At 43.2% G+C, this 21159-nt stretch overlaps 1 protein-coding gene across 1 annotated transcript in view; it reads right to left on the reverse strand.

Annotated features, from left to right (window-relative positions):
• The window catches only part of LOC124799038 (integrin alpha-PS3-like), a 194492-nt gene that overhangs the window by 117921 nt on the left and 55412 nt on the right, over positions 1 to 21159 (reverse strand). The window contains exon 9 of the mRNA XM_047262575.1: positions 8115 to 8177. Within this exon, the coding sequence (XP_047118531.1) occupies positions 8115 to 8177 (63 nt within the window). The remainder of the gene's footprint in view (positions 1 to 8114; positions 8178 to 21159) is intronic.

Genomic DNA, 21159 nt, shown 5'->3' on the forward strand with positions numbered 1-21159 from the left:
ATTTAAGTTTGGAGCCGGCCGGTGTGGCCGTGCTATTCTAGGCGATTCAGTCTGGAACCGCGTGACCGCTACGGTCGCAGGTTCGAATCCTGCCTCGGGCATGGATGTGTGTGACGTCCTTAGGTTAGCTAGGTTTAAGTAGTTCTAAGTTCTGGGGGACTGATGACCGCAAATGTTAAGTCCCATAGTGCTCAGAGCCATTTGAACCATTTGAATTAAGTTTGGACGGAACCCTCGGTGCACGGGTCCTACTTGCACTTGTCCGAATTTCTTTCCTTCTCTTGTGTCCGTGTTAAAATCAGATTCTTTTGCCCATACACAGTAGACTTTACAGAATTCCATCTCTCTAACATGCTAATGCAGTTGTAGTTACGACAGAATCCTGAAACGATCTATTATTAGGGTTAAACAAACAACTGAGGACAAGTAAGATTAACAGCTTATGAAAAGCTCGTCTCGGTATAAAAATAAACGCTTGATTCCTTCACTCAAGTTGTTACAAACTCAATATAATTCTTATTTCACCAATTATCGATGGCCCTTAAAATAATCACATTATTTCATTGAAAAACCTGTATTCCGTCATACATCGCTTTAAATAAGAAAGCTACGGTTGTTAACTATATGGCAAAACACTCTTCGCTTTGTGTGATGTCATTTGCCAAAAACTGGTTTCGACATGTAGAACCATTTATGAGATTTGAGGGATGTTACGAGAATTTCATTTTCACTCAGTCGTTTGTGTTTGTGACCAGAAGTGAGTGTACTACACACAATCCGTTTCTCGAGATTGGACTAAAATATAGATCTGCCTCCAGTTTATAGGAAAATTCAATGTGTTACTTTCATTTCGTACACAGCAATATATGATATAAAAAGCACCAAACACAGACACAAAGCGACCCCTATTTTTCATTGCAAGATACTCGAATTTTGCCAAATACCTTACATAATGTCAGAATATTACAATAACTACGACAGTTAACGAAATGACAGGCTGCTCATCTAGAATCTGACGAAATGGGCTGTAAGATGCAAGAGAATCAAATTCTTTTTAGGAAATAGTTTCCCAAAAATCGTTTGAGTAAGATTGTAGAACAGCTAGCATGAATACCTCTCCATTCCTGCAGTGTAGACAAGTGGAAATAGCATGACTTGTTCGTAACTGATGAAGTGCACATCGAACGTAGGTGGTCGCCTTTCGAAACAGGGGAGTGGACCCACCCAGCCCTGAAAGTGAGAATGCGTTTCTGCGCAAGGGCCAAGTTAGCTTGCGGGAGGTCTGCTTCAACTATTGGCTCTTATTTTATTAGTGGTAACCCAACTGGCAGGGAATTTGCAAAATTTCTCACTCGAATTCTTCTTCTCCTTGAGAGTGAAGTGCTGCTAAGATCCAGACAGCTTACGTGGTACCAACATGGTGGATGTTCAGCACATTATGCCTTGTGTGCACGTTTTGTTCTGAACCGAAGATATCCTGCTAGATGGATTGGTCGCGGGGGAACAGTGGATTGGCCTGCTCTGTCACCTCACCTAAATACCTCTGGATATTTTGCTTTTGGAATCCATAAAAGACATTGTCGATCGCGATATTCCAATTCCAGATGATCTGCAGAAACATTAGCATGTAACAATGGAAGCGGCAATGAATTATTTCATCCAATGCATAGGCCGGTGCATCACTGTCCATGGTCACGACTTTGAGGACCTTTGAGTGTTCTACCCCACTTCGTGTACTCAACGAATTGAAGTGCTACAAAATGGTGTTCAAGATCCAGTTTCTGTTTCCTGTGAAGTTGAACGTTGTATTTACGTGAATACTTGGTACATTTTTGAACAGGTTTTGAGGAGAGGAAGTGAGTTATCGAATAAAAAAATACAGGGCGCTGATTGAAAAAGACGTACTGCTGCTCATATCTTCGTAACAGTTGTTACTAATATGTTGCATTGTAGTTGGCTGTATAATCAAGAAACCAAAAGTCAGTAAATAATAAAATGGCAACGAATTCCATGGCGTTTCATTCTTTGATTTATTTAGAATGTGTGTGCTGTTTCACTGCAGCAGCTTAAACGTCGTCTAGCAAAAGCGTGACGACAATAGCAAGACAAAGCGCCATCAAATGGAGCATATTTGACTGTATACGATTGCTTAACCTTATGTATAGTCAAGTGCAGCCGCATCTACGTTTTTTTACCGTCGGAACGCCATATAAAATGGCGTTCAATATACAAATATTCTTGTTCATTGCAGGAGGGGATGACGTATTGCTAGCGAAAATAGTAATGTAAGAGGTGTGGCAACTAAATAACGAGGCTGCGCACCTCCTGCAGCCTACACACAGCCGCGTGGTGGCTGGTTGGTACTGGAATGCAGTTGGCCTTGAACGTTCAAGAGGTACCACTGTTCGTTTCGTCTTTTTGTCTGCTTTAGTTTGTTTTTGAGCCTTGGTTGTAGAGGACATGGTTCAGTGATAGTACCGCGATCATGGTGAACTTAAAAATCGAGCAGCGCGTTTACCTGTGATTCCTCTTTAAATTAAAAAGTCCACAACGGACTATTTTCTTACATTACAGGAGGTGTTTGGTAATAATGGTATATCACGTGCGCGAGTTTTTGAATTGCACAAATTGTTTTTTAAAAGGTCAGGAGGAGGCTGAAGGTAGTGGAATTTCCCGTCCATCTGTGAGTTCAAGAACTGAAACAAAGGATAGGGTCCGCAGCTCGTGGTCGTCCGGTAGCGTTCTCGCTTCCCACGCCCGGGTTCCCGGGTTCGATTCCCGGCGGGGTCAGGGATTTTCTCTGCCTCGTGATGACTGGGTGTTGTGTGATGTCCTTAGGTTAGTTGGGTTTAAGTAGTTCTAAGTTCTAGGGGACTGATGACCATAGATGTTAAGTCCCATAGTGCTCAGAGCCATTTGAACCATTTTGAACCCCCCCCCCCCCAAAAAAAATGGTTGGAAGTTCAAATTCCAGCAGGGCAGTGCAACACACCACGGCTACTTCCACTGACCTAAGAAAATTGCTGGAAAACAGGTCACTTGTGTTATCTCCTCTAACGTAAGTCATCCAACAGCCACCTCTTCTTAGGAATTGACAGAAAAAGGTCTCACAAGGGGAAGGCCTCAGACACGCCCAACCGATTCGGCTCAAATTTTGCAGGTCGCTTGTGTACAACCTAAAACGAAGGAATCTAAGATATTTTGGGTCAACACCCCCGCGTTTTTGAGAAAATCACCCCTAAAGGTTATGACGATCAATCGACTCAAAATTGGCGGGATCGATAGATAATTGTAAATAGCGCATTTTTCATCATCAGGTATGGGGTCCAAAAGCGCATACTTTTCCAAAATCAAGGTAAGAAATTGTTACAACTGCCCCTCCTGTACCCACATGGTTAAAACTTTCCGCTGACAGCACTGATAGCGCAACAGCCGAGGTAACTGGCTGGGCTCGGAGAAACCTAGCGGATGTTTTTCTTTTCGTTTGTATTCCTCCATATCTCAGTTGATAGGAATAGGAGTGTTAATAAGGTAAGTAAATCAATAAGGAATGACAATAATAAAGTAGGCAAACCAATTTCTCAAATCTCTTGGTATAATAAACAACTAAAATGTTACTCCAGGTCAGTTTACAATGGCTCTTCCAGTCACTGTTACGTGTTCTCACTTTTCTTCGAACAACTAGATGGATGGTACTTGTCATATAAACATTCAAAACAAATATATTCACGGCACCAAGAAAATCTAATGAATGCTATTTTTTGACAGCTACACTGTTCCTTCCGAAGAGTCGGCGGAAAACCAACTTGGTTTACATTTAAAAATATGTCTTTTTCGGAAATTAATTTTGATGCGTACCACGCATGCGATATCATTGCCTGAAAAATCGGTGCTGAAAGTTGATTATGAATTACGCTGTGAATAGATATTGCATTAGTTCGGTTGTGCAATTCCCGCTGGGTTTCCAGAAGCACACTGCAATTCTGAAGCCTGGAAATAAAGTTTTTAACCTGGCAATAGAAATAAACATCACACGGCTCGCATACAGGTGTGCAGTTTGGCGGTATTACTTTTACTGTGTACGTCGGCTGACCCTCGCCCGCTATAAACATTGTGTCATATATTGTAGTATTAATTTGTCCATGCCCGCATCTCGTGGTCGTGCGGTAGCGTTCTCGCTTCCCACGCCCGGGCTCCCGGGTTCGATTCCCGGCGGGGTCAGGGATTTTCTCTGCCTCGTGATGGCTGGGTGTTGTGTGATGTCCTTAGGTTAGTTAGGTTTAAGTAGTTCTAAGTTCTAGGGGACTGATGACCATAGATGTTAAGTCCCATAGTGCTCAGAGCCATTTGAACCATTTTGAACCAAAGGATAGGAAAATTTATGAAATTGTGGGGAAAGACCGACGTCTGCGCGTTCGGATGATCAAAGACTTGAACAAAGAGACAGTAAGAAAAATTTTGCTTGACGAGTTAAACATGATAAAAGTTTGTGCAAAATGGTTCCGAAAATCTTCTTTCAGAAACAAACAGACCACGGTAAGAACATTTGCTCTGATGGAATGGAATGACTCAGTGTACATCATCACGTTTGATGAAAACTGGATCTTCCAGGACGACACACAAACAAAGTGTCACCCGATGCACTTGAAGACTCTCACTCCGCTAAGAATGAAAAAGAGAAAAACTGAAGGCAGTTGTGATCGGTTTTTTAAATCAGGAATATTATAATGACTCAGTGGGTGCGTTTTAAAGGTTAAATCGTTGATCATAAATACAGCAAAGAAGTCCTACTCAAGTTGGGGGAAAGAGTAAGGAAGAAAAGACCAGATTTGTGGAAGGACGACGCATGGATTCTGCACTAGGACAATGCGCCAACCCACAGTGCTATACCTGTGAAACAGTTATTAGCGGACACGCGCATTCCTGTGCTCGAACATCCTTCCTATTCGCCAGATCTATTCCCTGTGACTTTCATCTGTTCCCAAAAGTGTAGCGAGCATTGAAGGGAACACATTTTGAACCTCTTGAAACGGTAAGAGCAAACACGGCAGAGTTGTTGAAAAGGGTGACAATGGATGAGCTACAGAAGTGTTTTGCACAATGGAACACACATATGCAGCGTTCTATAGGTAGGGGAAGTGAGTACGTTGGAAGGGATAAAGGTAAATTGTAACTTGGTTAGCAGTAAAACACATTTCTTACATCAGTCTCGTTATTTACTTGCCACACCTCGCAGTGAGAAACGTTTGACATCCGAAACTGGGCATCATGGCACGAAACCAATTATGGCACTGAAATAGAGCATTTTTAGAAGTATCTGAAAATGCACTGAAGAGCCAAAGAAAGTGGTACACCTGCCTAATATCGTGTAGGGTCCCCGCGAGTACGCAGAAGTGCCTCAAGACGACGTGGCATGGACCCGAATAATGTCTGAAGTAGTGCTCGAGGGAAATGACACCATGAGTTCTGGTAGGCTGTCCATAAATCCGTAAGAGTACCTGGGGGTAGAGATCTCTTCTGAACAGCACTTTGCAAGGCATCCCAGATATGATCAATAATGTTCATGTCTGGGGCGTTTGGGGCCAGTAGAAGTGTTTAAACTCAGAAGCGCGTTCCTGGAGCCACTCTGTAGCAGTTCTGGACGTGTGCGGTGTCGCATTGTCCTGCTGGAATTTCCCAAGTCCGTCGGAATGCAAAATGGGCATGAATGGATGTAGCTGATCAGACACGATGCTTACGTACGTGTCACCGGTCAGAGTCGTATCTAGAAGTATCAGGGGTCCCATATCACTCCAACTGCACACGCCCCAAACCATTACAGAGCCTGTAAGGGGTTCATTATGTAAAGGGTTTACTGTTCACTACCCTACTGGAGCAAAGGTAATCCCGATGTATTGCTCACGCGCTGCCTGCAACATAAAACATCTCTGCTGCAATAGAATCGCAAGTCAGAGCAGTGTCGACAGCAGTTGTGGTCGCTCGCTTCTGCAGAGCGGTCGCAGTAGTTCTTTGTTATGGAGCAGTCGCAATAGCTCGCTGTTACGGAGAAATCGTAGTAGCTCACCGCTACAGTACAGCTGCTAGCCATGTAAGAGCAATAGCAGTCGCCGCTGGTGCAGCACAGTTCATTGCCATGTAGTGTAAGGTAAACTTTATTATTCTTCATCGCCAGGCGCGTACTTAAATTTATTGTGTGGGATGCTAATATGGATTTGTTTCAATCTTTTCGTGATTTGTCAGCACTAATTAAGTCAGACTTGTAATGTTCAATTTTTTATGTAATGGTCAGCAGGAATGTTTTCAATAATAGGTTTTTCAGAACATAATTTTTACCAGTCATTTACATGAATTTAAATATTTTACAAATTTTCCCAGATAGTCATGTGTTGTTTAATAATCAGAGGACCATCTATGCAGCTGTGTCAACAAGCAAAGTCAATTTTTTATCTAATAATGCAAATCTCAGACAAATGTTGTCCAGTAGTAGTAGTAGATAGGCCAGCATTGCACTAAGCTGTGCCTTTTAGGAGCAGTATATAGACAGCGTTATCCGGCGACACCATTATGAAGTAAGAATTTTTCAGTTTATCCAGGTTGACTTCACAGGGCCATGACGTAGCGCTGCTTACGTCCAAAATTTATCAGTTTTAATTCTCAGTCAATTTTGTAATGGAAATTTTTGTATACCAGAAGGTTACAAGCCTCCACCAGGTCGAACAGTCCTTTGCTGACATTCAGTGTCCATGGATTCATGAGGTTGTCTCCATAACCGAACACGTCCATCCCCTTGATACAATTTGATACGAGACTCGTCCAACCGAGCAACGTGTTTCCAGTTATCAATAGTCCAATGTCGCTGTTGACAAGTCCAGGAGAGGCGTAAAGCTTTGTGTCGTACAGTCATCAAGGGTACACGAGTGGGCCTTCGATTCCGAAAGCCCATATCAATGATGTTTCGTTGAATGGTTCGCACCTTGACACTTGTTGATGGCCCAGGATTGAAATCAGCAGCAATTTGCGGAAGGGCTGTACTTCTGTCACGTTGAGCGATTCTCTTAAGTCGTCATTGGTCTGCCGGCCGGAGTGGCCGTGCGGTTCTAGGCGCGACAGTCTGGAGCCGAGCGACTGCTCCGGTCGCAGGTTCGAATCCTGCCTCTGGCATGGATGTGTGTGATGTCCTTAGCTTAGTTAGGTTTAATTAGTTCTAAGTTCTAGGCGACTGATGACCTCAGAAGTTAAGTCGCATAGTGCTCAAAGCCATTTGAACCATTTTTTTCGTCATTGGTCTCGTTCTTGCAGAACTTTTCCCGGCCGCAGCTATGTCGGGGATTTGGTCTTTTACCGGATTCCTGATACTCACGGTACACTCGTGAAATGGTCGTACGGGAAAATCCCTACTTCACCGCCACCGGAGATGCTGTGTCCCATCGCCCGTGCGCCGATCATAACACCACGTTCAAACTCACTTAAATAACCTGCCATTTTAGCAGCAATAACCGATCTAATAACTGCGCCATTCACTTGTTGACTTATACAGGCGTTGCCGACCGCAGCGTCATATTCTACCTGGTTAAATATCTCTGTATTTGAATATGCATGCCTATACCAGTTTATTTGGCGCTTCAGTGTAATAACAATGCGCCCCGGACAGGTGACCTTTTACTTGGGTGCGTTATTGCGTCGCTGCGCGGAGTGGCCGCGCGGTTAGAAGCGCCATTTCACTAATCGCCGGAGGTTTGAATCCTCCCTCGGGCAAGGGTGTGAGTGTTGTCCTTAGCGTTAAGTTAGTGTAAGTAGTGTGAAAGTCTAGGGACCGATGACCTCAGCAGTTTGGTCCCTTAGGAATTCACACGCATTTGAACATTTTTCGTTACTGCGTCGCTACGAATTGACAGCCGTTATAGCCGCGCAGTGTACTGTGATGCCAGCCCCGCACGCGCAGCCGCAGTTGCTTGGCCCACCTGCTGGCCACCGAAGTAGACGTAGACGGCGCCCGCGTCTGCGCGGCCGGCCCGCGGCGCGCCCACCAGCAGGTCGTCGCAGCCGTCGCCGTCCAGGTCGGCCGCCGCCAGCGCCGCGCCGTAGCCGTCGCCCATGCGGCCGCCGCTGCCTGCCGCCAGGCGCGAGTACGACACGCCCGTCTCCACGTCCAGCGGGCCCTCTGCCGCCAGCCACACCTGCCGCACACAGCGCCCTCTCAGCAACCTGCAATGTGTACTCACCTCCTGTACAATGGCGACACTAGAAACGTGGAAAGTATTCCCCAAAAAATTAAGAAGTAAGAAAAATAGAGCCTTTCCTAATAGTACAAAGACTGAAAGCCTTCTCTTATAAACGACTTATTCAGGGTGATAGGGTAAGGTCGAGTAAGAGTACGCTTCTGGTAAGAGTTCGCAGTGGCATTTTCTCTACATTGGCAACACTGACCGACAGCGCAATACTACATTTAGTATTGGTTCTACATTCTCTCTCTTCTCAGCGATCACAGGCTCTGTAGACCACCCGCTGCATCAACGATCGGCTTCCACCGCCTTCTATCTCTCGCAGTCTCTCTCAACCCTGCAGAAATTCCTAATGCTGCGATGTCCTTCTCTATGTCATCTTTCCACCTTGTACGAGGTCGGCCCAATGGTCTTGTTGCCTGGAGGGTTCCTTCAAATGCTTTCTTGTTGATTCTGTTGTTTCCCATTCTGGCCACATTTTCACCCCATTGCAGTCACCTAGTTTTTAATTTCTGGGTGATAGGGGGTTGCTTTATTAACTGATAAATTTCATTGTTCTTTCGAATTCTCCATACGCTATTCTCCAACACAGGTCCCCAGAGTTCTCTCATTACTTTTGTTTCAAAAACATTCAGTTTTTCTCTCTCATATTCTGTAAGCATCCAGCTTTCTGAACCGTACAGTGCTATGGGGCAGATAATAGTGTTGTATATCTTCATCTTTGTGATGATTGACAAAGCTTTACTTTTGAGTGGGTTGATTAGTGAGTACAGACATCTTGACCCTGAGGCTATTCTTTCATTTATATCCATTGTTATGATATTTCTGCCGGCCGAAGTGGCCGTGCGGTTAAAGGTGCTGCAGTCTGGAACCGCGAGACCGCTACGGTCGCAGGTTCGAATCCTGCCTCGGGCATGGATGTTTGTGATGTCATTAGGTTAGTTAGGTTTAACTAGTTCTAAGTTCTAGAGGACTAATGACCTCAGCAGTTGAGTCCCATAGTGCTCAGAACCATTTGAACCATATGATATTTCTACTGTTTTGAAACGTGATCCAAGGTATTTAAACTGGAGAACTTTTCTCAATTTAGAATGTTGGTCAATTTCAAAGTAAGGATTTGGGGTTATGACTTTATCTATTTCCATATATTCAGTGTTCTCTTGGTTAATCTAAAGCCCGATTTTGCTGGCACTGTGCCTGAGAGATCTGTACATCTCTTTCAGTTTCACTCAGCAACACTATATCATCTGTCTTACTTCACTGTGTTCGAATCGGAGACCATTGTATAGATGTAATTTACTCTCCCGAACCACTTTCTCTAGTGCAAGGTTGAAGAGGACTCATGAAAGAGCGTCTCCCTGTCGTAAGCCTGTTTTAATTGGAAAGGTGGGGGATATGGATCCTCTGAACTTCACTGCTGCCTGGGAGCCATCCATGCGCAGTTGTATCATCCTAATGATTTTACTGGGTACACTAAATTTTCGTCAGGTGTTGTAGAGGCTACTTCTGTGGATGCTGTCGTAGGCTCGCTGGAAGTCAATGAAGAGACAGTGGATGTTTTTGTTAAGTTCCCAGTATTTCTCAAAGATCTGTCGTACAGCAAACAAATTATCAGTTGTGGAGCGGTTTGTTCGAAATCCAGCCTGGTAATCTTGAATAATGTTTTCCGCGTAAGGTTTAAGTTTTTCCATAATGGTCATTGACAGGATTTTGTATGTTATGTTCAGCAAACTGATTCCTCTGTAATTTCCACATTCCATTCCGTTTCCTTTCTTGTGTATGGGACAAATTGTTGCAGTTTTCCAATCTTCAGGCAGCGTTTCAGTTTTCCAGATCATTGTAATAAGGTTATAAATTTCTTTGTGTAGTTTGCTTCCGCCCTCTTTTAACATCTCTGTTGATATCTGGTCCTCTCTACATTGGTGTCCATAATTAAAGCAACGAACGAAAATTTTTCAAGGTTGCTTTTATTTTACCACAGAACAGTATAAACAGGTGATAGTAAATTAAAAACTGTGTAAAGAACAAAGAACGTAAACTACTGCTACATGCATAAAGGAAGACAAAAATATTCTTCATTTTTTCCAACTTAACGAATTTTCACACAGCTGGTTAATGTGCTTACAAGGGAACCTCCCCATCGCACCCCTCAAATTTAGTTACAAGTTGGCACAGTGGATAGGCCTTGAAAAACTGAACACAGATCAATCGAGAAAACAGGAAGAAGTTGTGTGGAACTACGAAAAAAAGTAGTAAAATATACGAACTGAGTAGTCCATGCGAAGATAGGCAACATCAAGGACAATAGGAGTCAAGGAGCGCCGTGGTCCCGTGGTTAGCGAGAGGAGCTACGGAAAGAGAGGTTCTAGGTTCAAGTTTTACCTCGAGTGAACAGTTTAATCTTTTATTTTCAGTTTATGTGACAAACTCTTATGTTTTCATCACTTTTTTGGGAGTGATTATCACATCCACAAGAAAACCTAAATAGGGCAAGGTAGAAGAATCTTTTTACCCACTCGCTAAGTGTACAAGTTAGGTGGGTCGACAACATATTCCTGTCATGTGACGCACATGCCGTCACCAGTGTCGCATAGAATATATCAGATGTGTTTTCCTGTGAAGGAATCGGTTGACCTGTGACCTTGCGATCAAATGTTTTTGGTTCCCATTGGAGAGGCACGTCCTTTCGTCTACTAATCGCACGGTTTTGCGGTGCGGTCGTAAAACACAGACACTAAACTTATTACAGTGAACAGAGACGTCAATGAACGAACAGACAGATCATAACTTTGCGAAAATAAAGAAAGTAAAATTTTCAGTCGAGGGAAGACTTGAACCAAGGACCTCTCGTTCCGCAGCTACTCACGCTAACCACGGGACCACGGCGCTCCTGAACTCACATTCTCCTTGATGTTGCCTGTCTTGCGCATGTACTACTCAGTTTGTGTATTTTACTAATTTTTTTCATAGTTCCACACAACTTCTTCCTGTTTTCTCGATTGATCTCTGTTCCGTTTCTCAAGACCTATCCACTGTGCCAACTTATAACTAAATCTGAGGGGGGTGCGATGGGGAGGTTCCCTTGTTAGTGTGATTTGACCACCTCTGGCAGCAGTATAGGCCTGACAACGACAGGACATGCTGTGAATGATGTCATCGATCTCATGTTGTGCCAATAACGCGCATTCTTCCCACAGAGCTGCTCGCAAGTCTTGGAGAGTGATTGGTGGATGGGGACGTGGCACAACCCGTCTCCCAAGTACGCCCAAGATGTGCTCTATGGGATGCAAATTCGAAGAGCGAGCAGATCATGCCATACGTGCAATATCTTTCGTTTCCAAGAAAATGGCCGGCCGCAGTGGCGAGCGGTTCTAGGCGCTTCAGTCTGGAACCGCGCGACAGCTACGGCCGCAGGTTCGAATCCTGCCTCGGGCATGGATGTGTGTGATGTCCTTAGGTTGGTTAGGTTTAAGTAGTTCTAAGTTCTAGGGGACTCATGACCACAGATATTAAGTCCCATAGCGCTCAGAGCCATATGAACCATTTTGAACCAAGAAAATGTCAGCCACCCATGCTCTATAAGATCGAGCATTATCGACCATTAATACGAAGCCTGGGTCTACTGCACCTCGCAGTAACGACACATGAGGTCCCAAGATCTCGTCACGATACCTCACAGCAATTAAACCTCCCCAATTCGCCCATGCAATTTCATGACGAGAGAAACAACAGAATGATTCACATTAAGGTATCTGGTCACATCAATTTGCGACTGTCCTGCTTCCATTCTTCCTTTCGCAATCCATCGCAGGGAGCCTGGTAGGCGTCTTCTCTGTGCCATACTGCACCGTCTGTTGCTGTGTACACAGCGACTGTGGATGTGGGACTACACGCAAACAGTACCCCGTTTGAAAGGTGCCCTGATGTCATCGGTGCTGTGATTGTCCTTGACCGGAATGTCATCCTCCGTGCAGAACGCGGTCGTACGGACATCTATTGACAGTTTGCATGACTAGATGCAGCACGGGGAAATAACAGTTTGTTGCTTTAATTTTGGAAACCAGTGTATACTGACGTCATCACATGTAATCTTGAAGATCTCCGCCAGATTTATTGGATGTAGCAGGTAAATAGAAGCTTTTGTTTCAAATTATGTAATCCTTAAGTTATATATCGTAAGCGGTAAGCACTGTTTAGATATGCATTAGAAAATGCCAAAAGAATCACCGTTATGTGAGGAACAAACCACGTCACGAGAAACAGCGGAACCGAACAGAAACTGCCATTTCTGGTATTATTTTGAACTGTGTAGCGCATCGGTTAAAGCCCCCCCCCCCCCGCCCTCCTTCTCCGTTTCTAATGGTTACTGATTCAGGATGGCCCATTAGTCAGTCAGACGCGATTGCTTTGTTTCGAGCTGCATATTCTACAGTACCCCCAATCCAAACAGCTGAGATGTCCTTCGAGTGAACGGGAATATTCCCGTTCAGTCCGCAGTTCTTCTCAACAGAAGACTTTCCTCCATCAGAAACCACTGAAAGAGTCAGATTTCCAGCAGCTCAAGAAGGCAACGGTGTTTAACAGGAGCTCACGGACGAATGCTGCTCCCCAGTGACAGATGATTTGTCTGTTCAGTCACCAGGAAAAAAACCAATAATGTAACACAAATGAAGTTCAGAGAGCTGATGTATGAACAGGTGTAGGCCTACCCAGTATTTACCCACGTCACAGAAGCTCTCCAGCCAAACTTGCAGAACTAACGCTCCTGGAAGAAAGGATGATGCGGAGACATCGCTTAGCCACAGCTTGGGGGACGTTTCCAGGATGAAATTTTCTCTCTGCAGTGGAGTATGGGCTGATCTGAAACTTCCTGGCTGGCCGAGACTCCAACTAGAGATCGCTGCTTTTCGCGTGCAAGTGCTCTACTAATTGAGCTACCAAATCACGGCTCAGGACCTGCCCTCACCCGCCAGTACCTTGTCTCCTAGCCTTCAAACTTCACAGTAGCTCTCCTACAGAACTAGGACTCCTGGAAGATGGAATAAGTTATGAGGACAGCTGGTTGAGTCGTACTTGGGTAGCTCAGTCGGTAGAGAACTTGTCTATGAAAGGCGAAGGGCTTGAGTACGAGTCTCGGTACGACATACAGTTTTAATCTGCTGGGAAGTTTCATAGCAACAAACAGCTCACTGCAGAGCGAAAATTTCACTCCGGTTCCAATTATTTTGTCTAGTTGTGTTGTTGCCTCTGTGTCATTAAGTATTCAGATTAAGCAACACCTTCATCAGATAGACCATCATCACTATCTTTATCGCCTGCAGTGAAACAAACCGCAGTAATTTCGTCAGGATTCATCATTTTGAAACCAAACTCATCAATTTCTTTCCGGCTGTTCTTTCAGGCTTACACCATTGAAGTTCCAACATCAAATTCAGCAACAAAGTTTTTCGAAAAGTCTGTCCCGTACGGAAACTAAGTAGTGGTCTACCACAGGGATCTGTTTTAGCCCCATCACTATTCAATTTATACATTAGTGATTTACCAACCACAGTGTCAACTAAATTCATTTATGCTGAGGACATCACACTAGTAGCACAGTGCAGTAATTTCGAAGATGGTGAACGAATTCTTGCGGAGAATCTGGAGAAGATGTCAACTTTCTTTAACACCTGGACGGTGATCCCAAGCACATCAAAAACTGAAGTCTCTTGTTTCCATCTAGCGAATCGTGCTGCGAACTACAAACTCAATGGACAAACGTTGAGGTATAATCCTTTCCCAAAATATCTCGAAATCGCTCTAGATAGAACCCTGAGCTACAAAGAGCACATCTCCAAGCTTTCTCACAAAGTTGCTGCAAGGAACAACATATTACATAAACTCAGTGGTACCACCTGGGGAACCTCTGCTGACTGTCTGCGTTTAACTGGCATCAGTCTTGTGTACTCTGCTGCCGAGTGCTGTGCACCTGTCTGGTTGGAAAGTGTACATGTGAAGAAGGTAGACACAAAACTTAACGACACCATGCGCTGCGTTACTGGTTCCATCAAATCAACCCCATGCCACTGGTTACCTGTCCTGAGTCACATCCTTTCACCTCACTTAATGCGGAAACAAGCTCTACTGAGGGAGGCCGAGAAAATCTCTGCATCACCCTCTCTACCACTTCACCAGGAATTCTGTCATCCGCCACAGTAACGATTACGATCAAGAAGGCCAGCAAGTGTTACTGCAGGACAACTCATCGCGGATGGGTTTGATCTAAATGAAAACTGGAAGCATGAATGGTTAACAAAAACATTGGGAACAAGAACCCATCACCTTGATGCCGCATCACCAGGTTAAGGACTGGACATAGTTGTTGTAGGTACTTCAGTTACAAATGGGGCTGGATCAGTTCACCAACGTGTGAATGTAATCAAGAAGAGCAGACAAATGAACATTTAGTCCAACGCTATCCACTTCATTCATACCCTGGAATTCCCAATGACTTGTTCACTCTCACACCCAGCTTAATTAACTGGTTGAAAAATCTTGTCTAATATCATATGTATATTGTATAAAATCATTAGCCATATATCAACTGTATATTGTATAAAATCACCATACGATTAAATAATAAAATGCAATTTATTGTCTGTGGACAAACACCTTCCATCTCTTTGATGTCCCATTTATACTCTCAACAAAAGCACGCGACCCAGAACATTACAACTCAGTGCCAACTTGTAAACTGTCTCCGTGCCGGGAGCTGTGTACGGTAGGGTTGCCAGACTAAATTGACAAAATTACCGAACGTGGCCTGGCGAAAGGATTTGCTGAACTGAGGGCTACGGCTGAACACAGTGAAACACTTGGTAAAATATCTTCTGGAAAACCTTGCGGGATGTAAGGTCGTGGTTCATGAAACTCTTCAGCTCCTAACGTTTCGTCCAGTGCTTCGCTGGACATCTTCAGAGGGGTGTTTCTCCTCCGGTGAGTCGGCACTGGACGAAACGTTAGGAGCTGAAGAGTTTCATGGACCACGACCTTACATTACATCCCGCAAGGTTTACCAGAAGATATGTCATCCGGTCGTGAAAGCCTTCATACTATGATCACTTGGTAAAAGTTAAAAATTATACTTGTTATTGCTAGTTACAGCTTTCAACAAATTTTTGTTACGTTGAATTTTTGGTAAAAGTCGTTGCATGTTGTAAACGTGAAATTACAATGAATACATAATTGTGCTTTTACCATATCAACACTCAGTTCGTTTCTAGCATCCATCACACCATAAATGATTCATGTGACTTTCAGTTAGGCTTTTCTGTCTGGAGCCGCCATTGTCTTTATGATAACCTTTTATGCTAGGTGTTTCTTCTCTACCTAGACCCGTTTTCCACGAATTCGTGTTTGTGGACGTAGAAGCTTGACTTCGCAACTGTTCCAGAGTTGTACGTAGTATACCGATCTCTTCGTGTAAGCTACCGTTATCAGTGTCGTCTTGAATACGCACCACCTTTGATGCTTGTACATTTTTTTCGTATGTAGGAGCTACTTCTCCTAAATCCACGTAATTGAAAATCTTTAAAGAAGAGTTTTCGTAGTCAAACTACTGTTTACGATAATCTTCGGCTCTTTGGTAGGCAATGAGTGATACGAATAGAATTCTAAAAATATCAAACGGACACCGAACCGTGGCTGAGATACCGAACACTTCGATAAAAAACCGATCACCTGGCAATACAAGTCTATGGTGATCGGCAAAATTTAAATTTAATAGTTGTCGTCGTCAATTGTCGCCACTGTTACTTCCGTAATATCAAATACTATGTAGTTACTGTACTAAAAGCAAAAGAAGTACAAACCGGATGAACTGGAATCCGAATTAATGAGGACCTCATGGACGAGGATCTGCTGTATTTTAATTTTGTCGGGTTTCTCCGAATCATCACAGCACGGATGCTCGTCCATAGGCACGTTTTTCTCCCGAGCGTTTTCTGCGCTGGTTCTGCGCCCGGAACATGTCGCATTGTTCGTGTTGGCTTTCATCGGGAACGCGCGAGATGTGCGGTATTGTTCTCGCGTCTATCAGCTAACAATACATTGCAAACCCAGTGAGATTAGCCTTTGTTAAACGACTTCAGGTAAAATGCTGCTTTGTTCAGAGCAATCAATGAATAGGCTGTAGCCGGTAAGAACGAAAATTAAAACTGAGTGCAGCGACTCCTGCCATTCTGGTGCTGTGATTAGTCGTCGCTGTGTGCAGTCTCCAGCTCCCAATAGCTACTTACTTGCTTACTTCTGAATCTTAAACATAACCCATCGTCCATATCATGGGAGTAATAACTGTTGAAGCCGTCCGCTGAGACCGAGCGGTTCTAGGCGCTTCAGTCTGGAACCGCGCGACCGCTACGGTCGCAGGTTCGAATCCTGCCTCGGGCATTGATGTGTGTGATGTCCTTAGATTTAAGTAGTTCTGAGGTCTAGGGGACTGATGACCTGAGATGTTAAGTCCCATAGTGCTCAGAGCCATTTGAATAATTGTTGAACAGTGGAAATCTCACAGCGAAATGTTGAAGTTTCAAAGATTTCGTGATGTTTGATGTTTCTGGTTTCTTACCAGCAGTGTTGCTGGTGTTGAAGATGACACCGATTTAGTTTTTGAGCATCTAATTGTAGATGTGTAACTTCTTTTAGTAATTTTGCAGCCAACAAGAATAGAAGCAATACATGGCTCACAGAATGAAATCTTTTGTTTTTGGTGAAATGTGAGTTGTGGTGAACGTTCAAAACTCGCTTAAACAACCAACACTTAAGGCTAAAAATTGTGCTTTACAATTCTCAACTGAAAAGACAAGAGACATCTTGAGAACCAAATTACGAAACCTTAAAAACCCTTTTTGCGTTGATGGGATGCTCGTTATAAAAAGTAATAACGAAGTTCTGAAGATGAAAGCTAAGCTTTGAACCATAGATAAAGAGATTACACCCAGTTCCATTGTAGGTCGTATGTGTTATAAACACAATTTTACTAGACTGATGCCCAATCTTAAAGACTAACTTCACACACTGATATCTGTTCTTGAGATATTAGATGAAGGTTTTGCGGTAACGTGATCAGATACACATGAGAAACTATATGGTTCCAGAGACCTTTTCAAGTCTCAAACATCTATGATGGATACACGCAGATTGAGCGACGAATAGAAATTTGTACCAAGGCCAGGATGTGAACCTGGGTCTCCTGATCTCTAGGGAGATGTGGTAACCACTATGCCCACTTGGTATTCCCCTAAACTGGAACAGTATTGCAATGGCTCTCCAGCTGTATTGGGATAATACCGAACAAAACGGGAGATCCTGCCTGAAACCCAGGCATAAATACGTAAATCAAATGAAAATACGGGGCTCCATAGATTTGATGAAAGCATCAGTGCCTGTGTACCAGGAATAATCCACCATTTCGTTCCACTGTGCTATTTCAATACAGTTGGAGAGCCTCTGTAATGCCGTTCGAGTTGAGGGGAAATACCAAGTGGGCTGAGATGTGAATGGTAGTTTGAATTGAGAAGAGATGCGTGTTGGGTGTAGTCTGTGAAACTGTGCAAATCCATTGCGCCGGGGTGGCGTAGTGGTTAGCGCACCTGTCTAGCGAGCAGGAGACCCTGGTTCAAATCCCGCCCTTTGTGCAACTTTTCGTTTGTCAGTTGAGTTTGCATATATTCATTTCCAGATATAAACACAAAATTCCAAAAACGGCAGCATTGTTGTTAAGGAAGAAATTTCCAAGCAATTCACAATATAAAGTCGACTACCTAAAATATCCTCTTAATGTTAAATATAGGCACAAATATGGGAAAGGAGCATAGCGTGCTTTTAAGAGGCAAACTATATTACTGTTAACGATAATTAACATATCACTTCAAACGACGCGTGCGCTGCTTCGAAATGTAACCGACAGCACGATATGACCTCTTTGCCCGTAGCTGCTTCGCTACTCATCATGGAGCATCAGCGTGCTCTGTTGCACAAACTTAACGGCGGCCAGCATCGGCTCACCCTCAGTCGTTTACCACCGATAGCTGGAAGATACCGAGACCAGGGCAAGTGCTGAAAGCCATGTGAGACATGGACGCTATGAGCAATTAAAGGGACTGAATGTTATCTCGAGCGATTGAGTATTGGTATTCCATCAACTTACGAGCCCGAGAAGCATGTCGCTCGAATTTATTGAACGACGGCCCTGGAACTCAATCTGCTATTTATGGCTACAGAATCCATGGACAAGGTTGAATCACTGGTCGTAGTTATTGGTGCCTCTTCTACTTGCTTGATGAGCTCAGTAGTGTGCAGACTGTGCCAATTTTTTGACTATCCACAGTGATCCTTGTATTATGTGTTTTATGGTTGGCTTAATCTGATTTTATACTTTACCGGTAGCTAACTTACTCTGGTAAGGGTACCTTCCTTTCATGGTACAGTTATTCTTGTTTAGTGCTTGTTCGGTGCTTTTAATTTATCAATATTTGTGCTGCCTGTGTAGTTATTTAATTTTGTACTTCTTGTTAATTTGACTGTTTGTCATTTCACGTGAAGCATATGGGAGTTGTTGTTTAAACTTCATTTATATATTCTTTTGTGAATCCAGCCAGAGACATTTATATTTTACCTAAAGAGTTTAATATGTCTTCTTCAGATTTACCTGAGATCTGTACCCAGGACAGAACGAAGGTCAGCATCGGTCGTAACGTCATCTGTCTTTTATATTGCATTGTAGACCTAGATTTCACCGACAGTGCAGCTATTGTCAGTGCTATAAATGCAAATAATGCAAGAATCAGACATAGAAACAGCACATTAATCAAACGCCATGTTACAGTTCTACATCTACATGGATACTCTGCAAATCACACTTAAGTGCCTGGCAGAGGGTTCAAAATAATTCTATATTATTTCAATCTCGGACAGCGCACGAAAAAAATAAAATAAAATAAAATAGAAAACAGACACCTATGTCTTTTCGTGCGAACTCTGACTTTCCTTATTTTATTATGATGGTAGTTTCTGCCTACGTATGTAGGTGTCAACAAAATGTCATCGCATTCGGAGGAAAAAGTTGGTGATGAAATTTCGAGAGAAGATTCCGTCGCAACGAAAAACGCCTTTGTTTTAATGATGTCCACCCCAAATCCAGTATTATGCCAGTGACGTTCTCTCCCCATTTCGCGATAATATAAACCGTACTACTCTTCTTTCAACTTTCTCGGTGTACTCCGTTAATCCTATCTCGTAAGGATTCCTCACCGCGCAGTACTATTCCAAAGAGGACGCACAAGCGTAGTGTAGGCAGTCTCTTTAGTAGATTTGTTACATTTTTTAAGTGTTCTGCCAATAAAACGCAGTCTTTGATTTGCCTTTCCCCCAACGTTTTCTGTGAGTTCCTTCCAATTAAAGTTGTTCACAATCGTAATTCCTAGGTATTTAGCTGAATTTACGGCCTTTGGATTTGATTTACTTATCATGTAAGCGAAGTTTAACGGATTCCTTTCAGCACTCCTGTGGATGAACTCACAAACTTTTCATTATTTAGGGTCATTTGCAATTTTCGCATCATACGGATATTTTTTGTAAATCGTTTTGCGATGTGTTTTGATCTTCCTATGACTTTACTAGACGATAAACGACAGCATCTTCTGCAAACAACCTAAGACGGTTGCTCAGATTGTCTCCTAAATCGGTTATATAGATAAGGGAGACCAGAGGGCTTATGGCACTACCTAGGGGAACTACAGAAATCACTTCTGTTTCACCTGATGACTTCCCGTCAATGACTACGAACTTGACCTTTCTCACAGGAAATAGCGAATCCTATTACGTAACTGAGACGATATTCCACAAGCACGCAATTTGACTACAAGCCGCTTGTGTGGTACAGTGTCTAAAGCAACCTGGAAATCTAGAAATACGGAACCAACTTGAAATCCTTTGTCAATAGCACTCAATGCTTCGTGTGTTTCACAAGAATGTTGATTTCTAAATCCGTGTTGACCGTGTGTCACTAGACCGTTGTCTTCGAGGTAATTCCTAATGTTCGAACACAATATATGTTCCAAAATCCAGCTGCATATCGACGTTAGCGTTGTAGGCCTGTAATTTAGTGGATTACTCCAACTACATTTCTTGAATATTGGTTCTTGAATATTGGTGTGACTTGTGTAACTTTCCAGTCATTTGGTACGAATCTTTCGTCAAGCGAGCGGTTGCATATGATTTTTAAGTATGGAGATATTGCATCAACATACTCTGAAAGGAATCTAATTGGTATACGATCTGGACCAGAAGACTTGCTTTCATTGATGTAAGTTGCTTCACTACTCCGAGGATATCTACTTCTAGGTTACTCATGTTGGCAGCAGGTTTTGATTAGAATTCGGGATTATTTACTTCGTCTTCATTGGTGAAGAAATTTCGGTAGGCTGTGTTTCGTAACTCTGGTTTAGCAGCGCTGTCATCGATAGTATTTCCATTGCTATCGCGCAGAGAGAGGATTGATTGTGTCTTGCCGCTAGCATATTTTACATACGACCAGAATCTCTTTGTATTTTCTGCCAGGTTTCGAGACAAAGTTTTTTTGTGGAAACTGTTATAGGCATCTCGCATTGAAGACTGCGATAAATCTCGAGCTCATGTAAAAGATCGCCAATCTTGGAGATTTTGCGTTCGTTTAAATTTCTACAGAATTACAATTCGACAATTGCATATCGTTTAACTAGGCATGTAGACCTGTATATAATTAAGTATATGATTAGTTATAACGGAGTGTAATTTTAGAATTGTAATTGTGTAGAACTGTGACGTGGCGTTCGACCAGTGTGCTGTTTCTATGTCCGATTCTTGCATTATTTGCGTTTATGGCACCGAGGATAGCTGCACTCTCAGTTGAAATCTAGAT

Source organism: Schistocerca piceifrons, chromosome 5 (genome assembly GCF_021461385.2).
Source record: "Schistocerca piceifrons isolate TAMUIC-IGC-003096 chromosome 5, iqSchPice1.1, whole genome shotgun sequence".
Lineage (NCBI taxonomy): Eukaryota > Metazoa > Arthropoda > Insecta > Orthoptera > Acrididae > Schistocerca > Schistocerca piceifrons.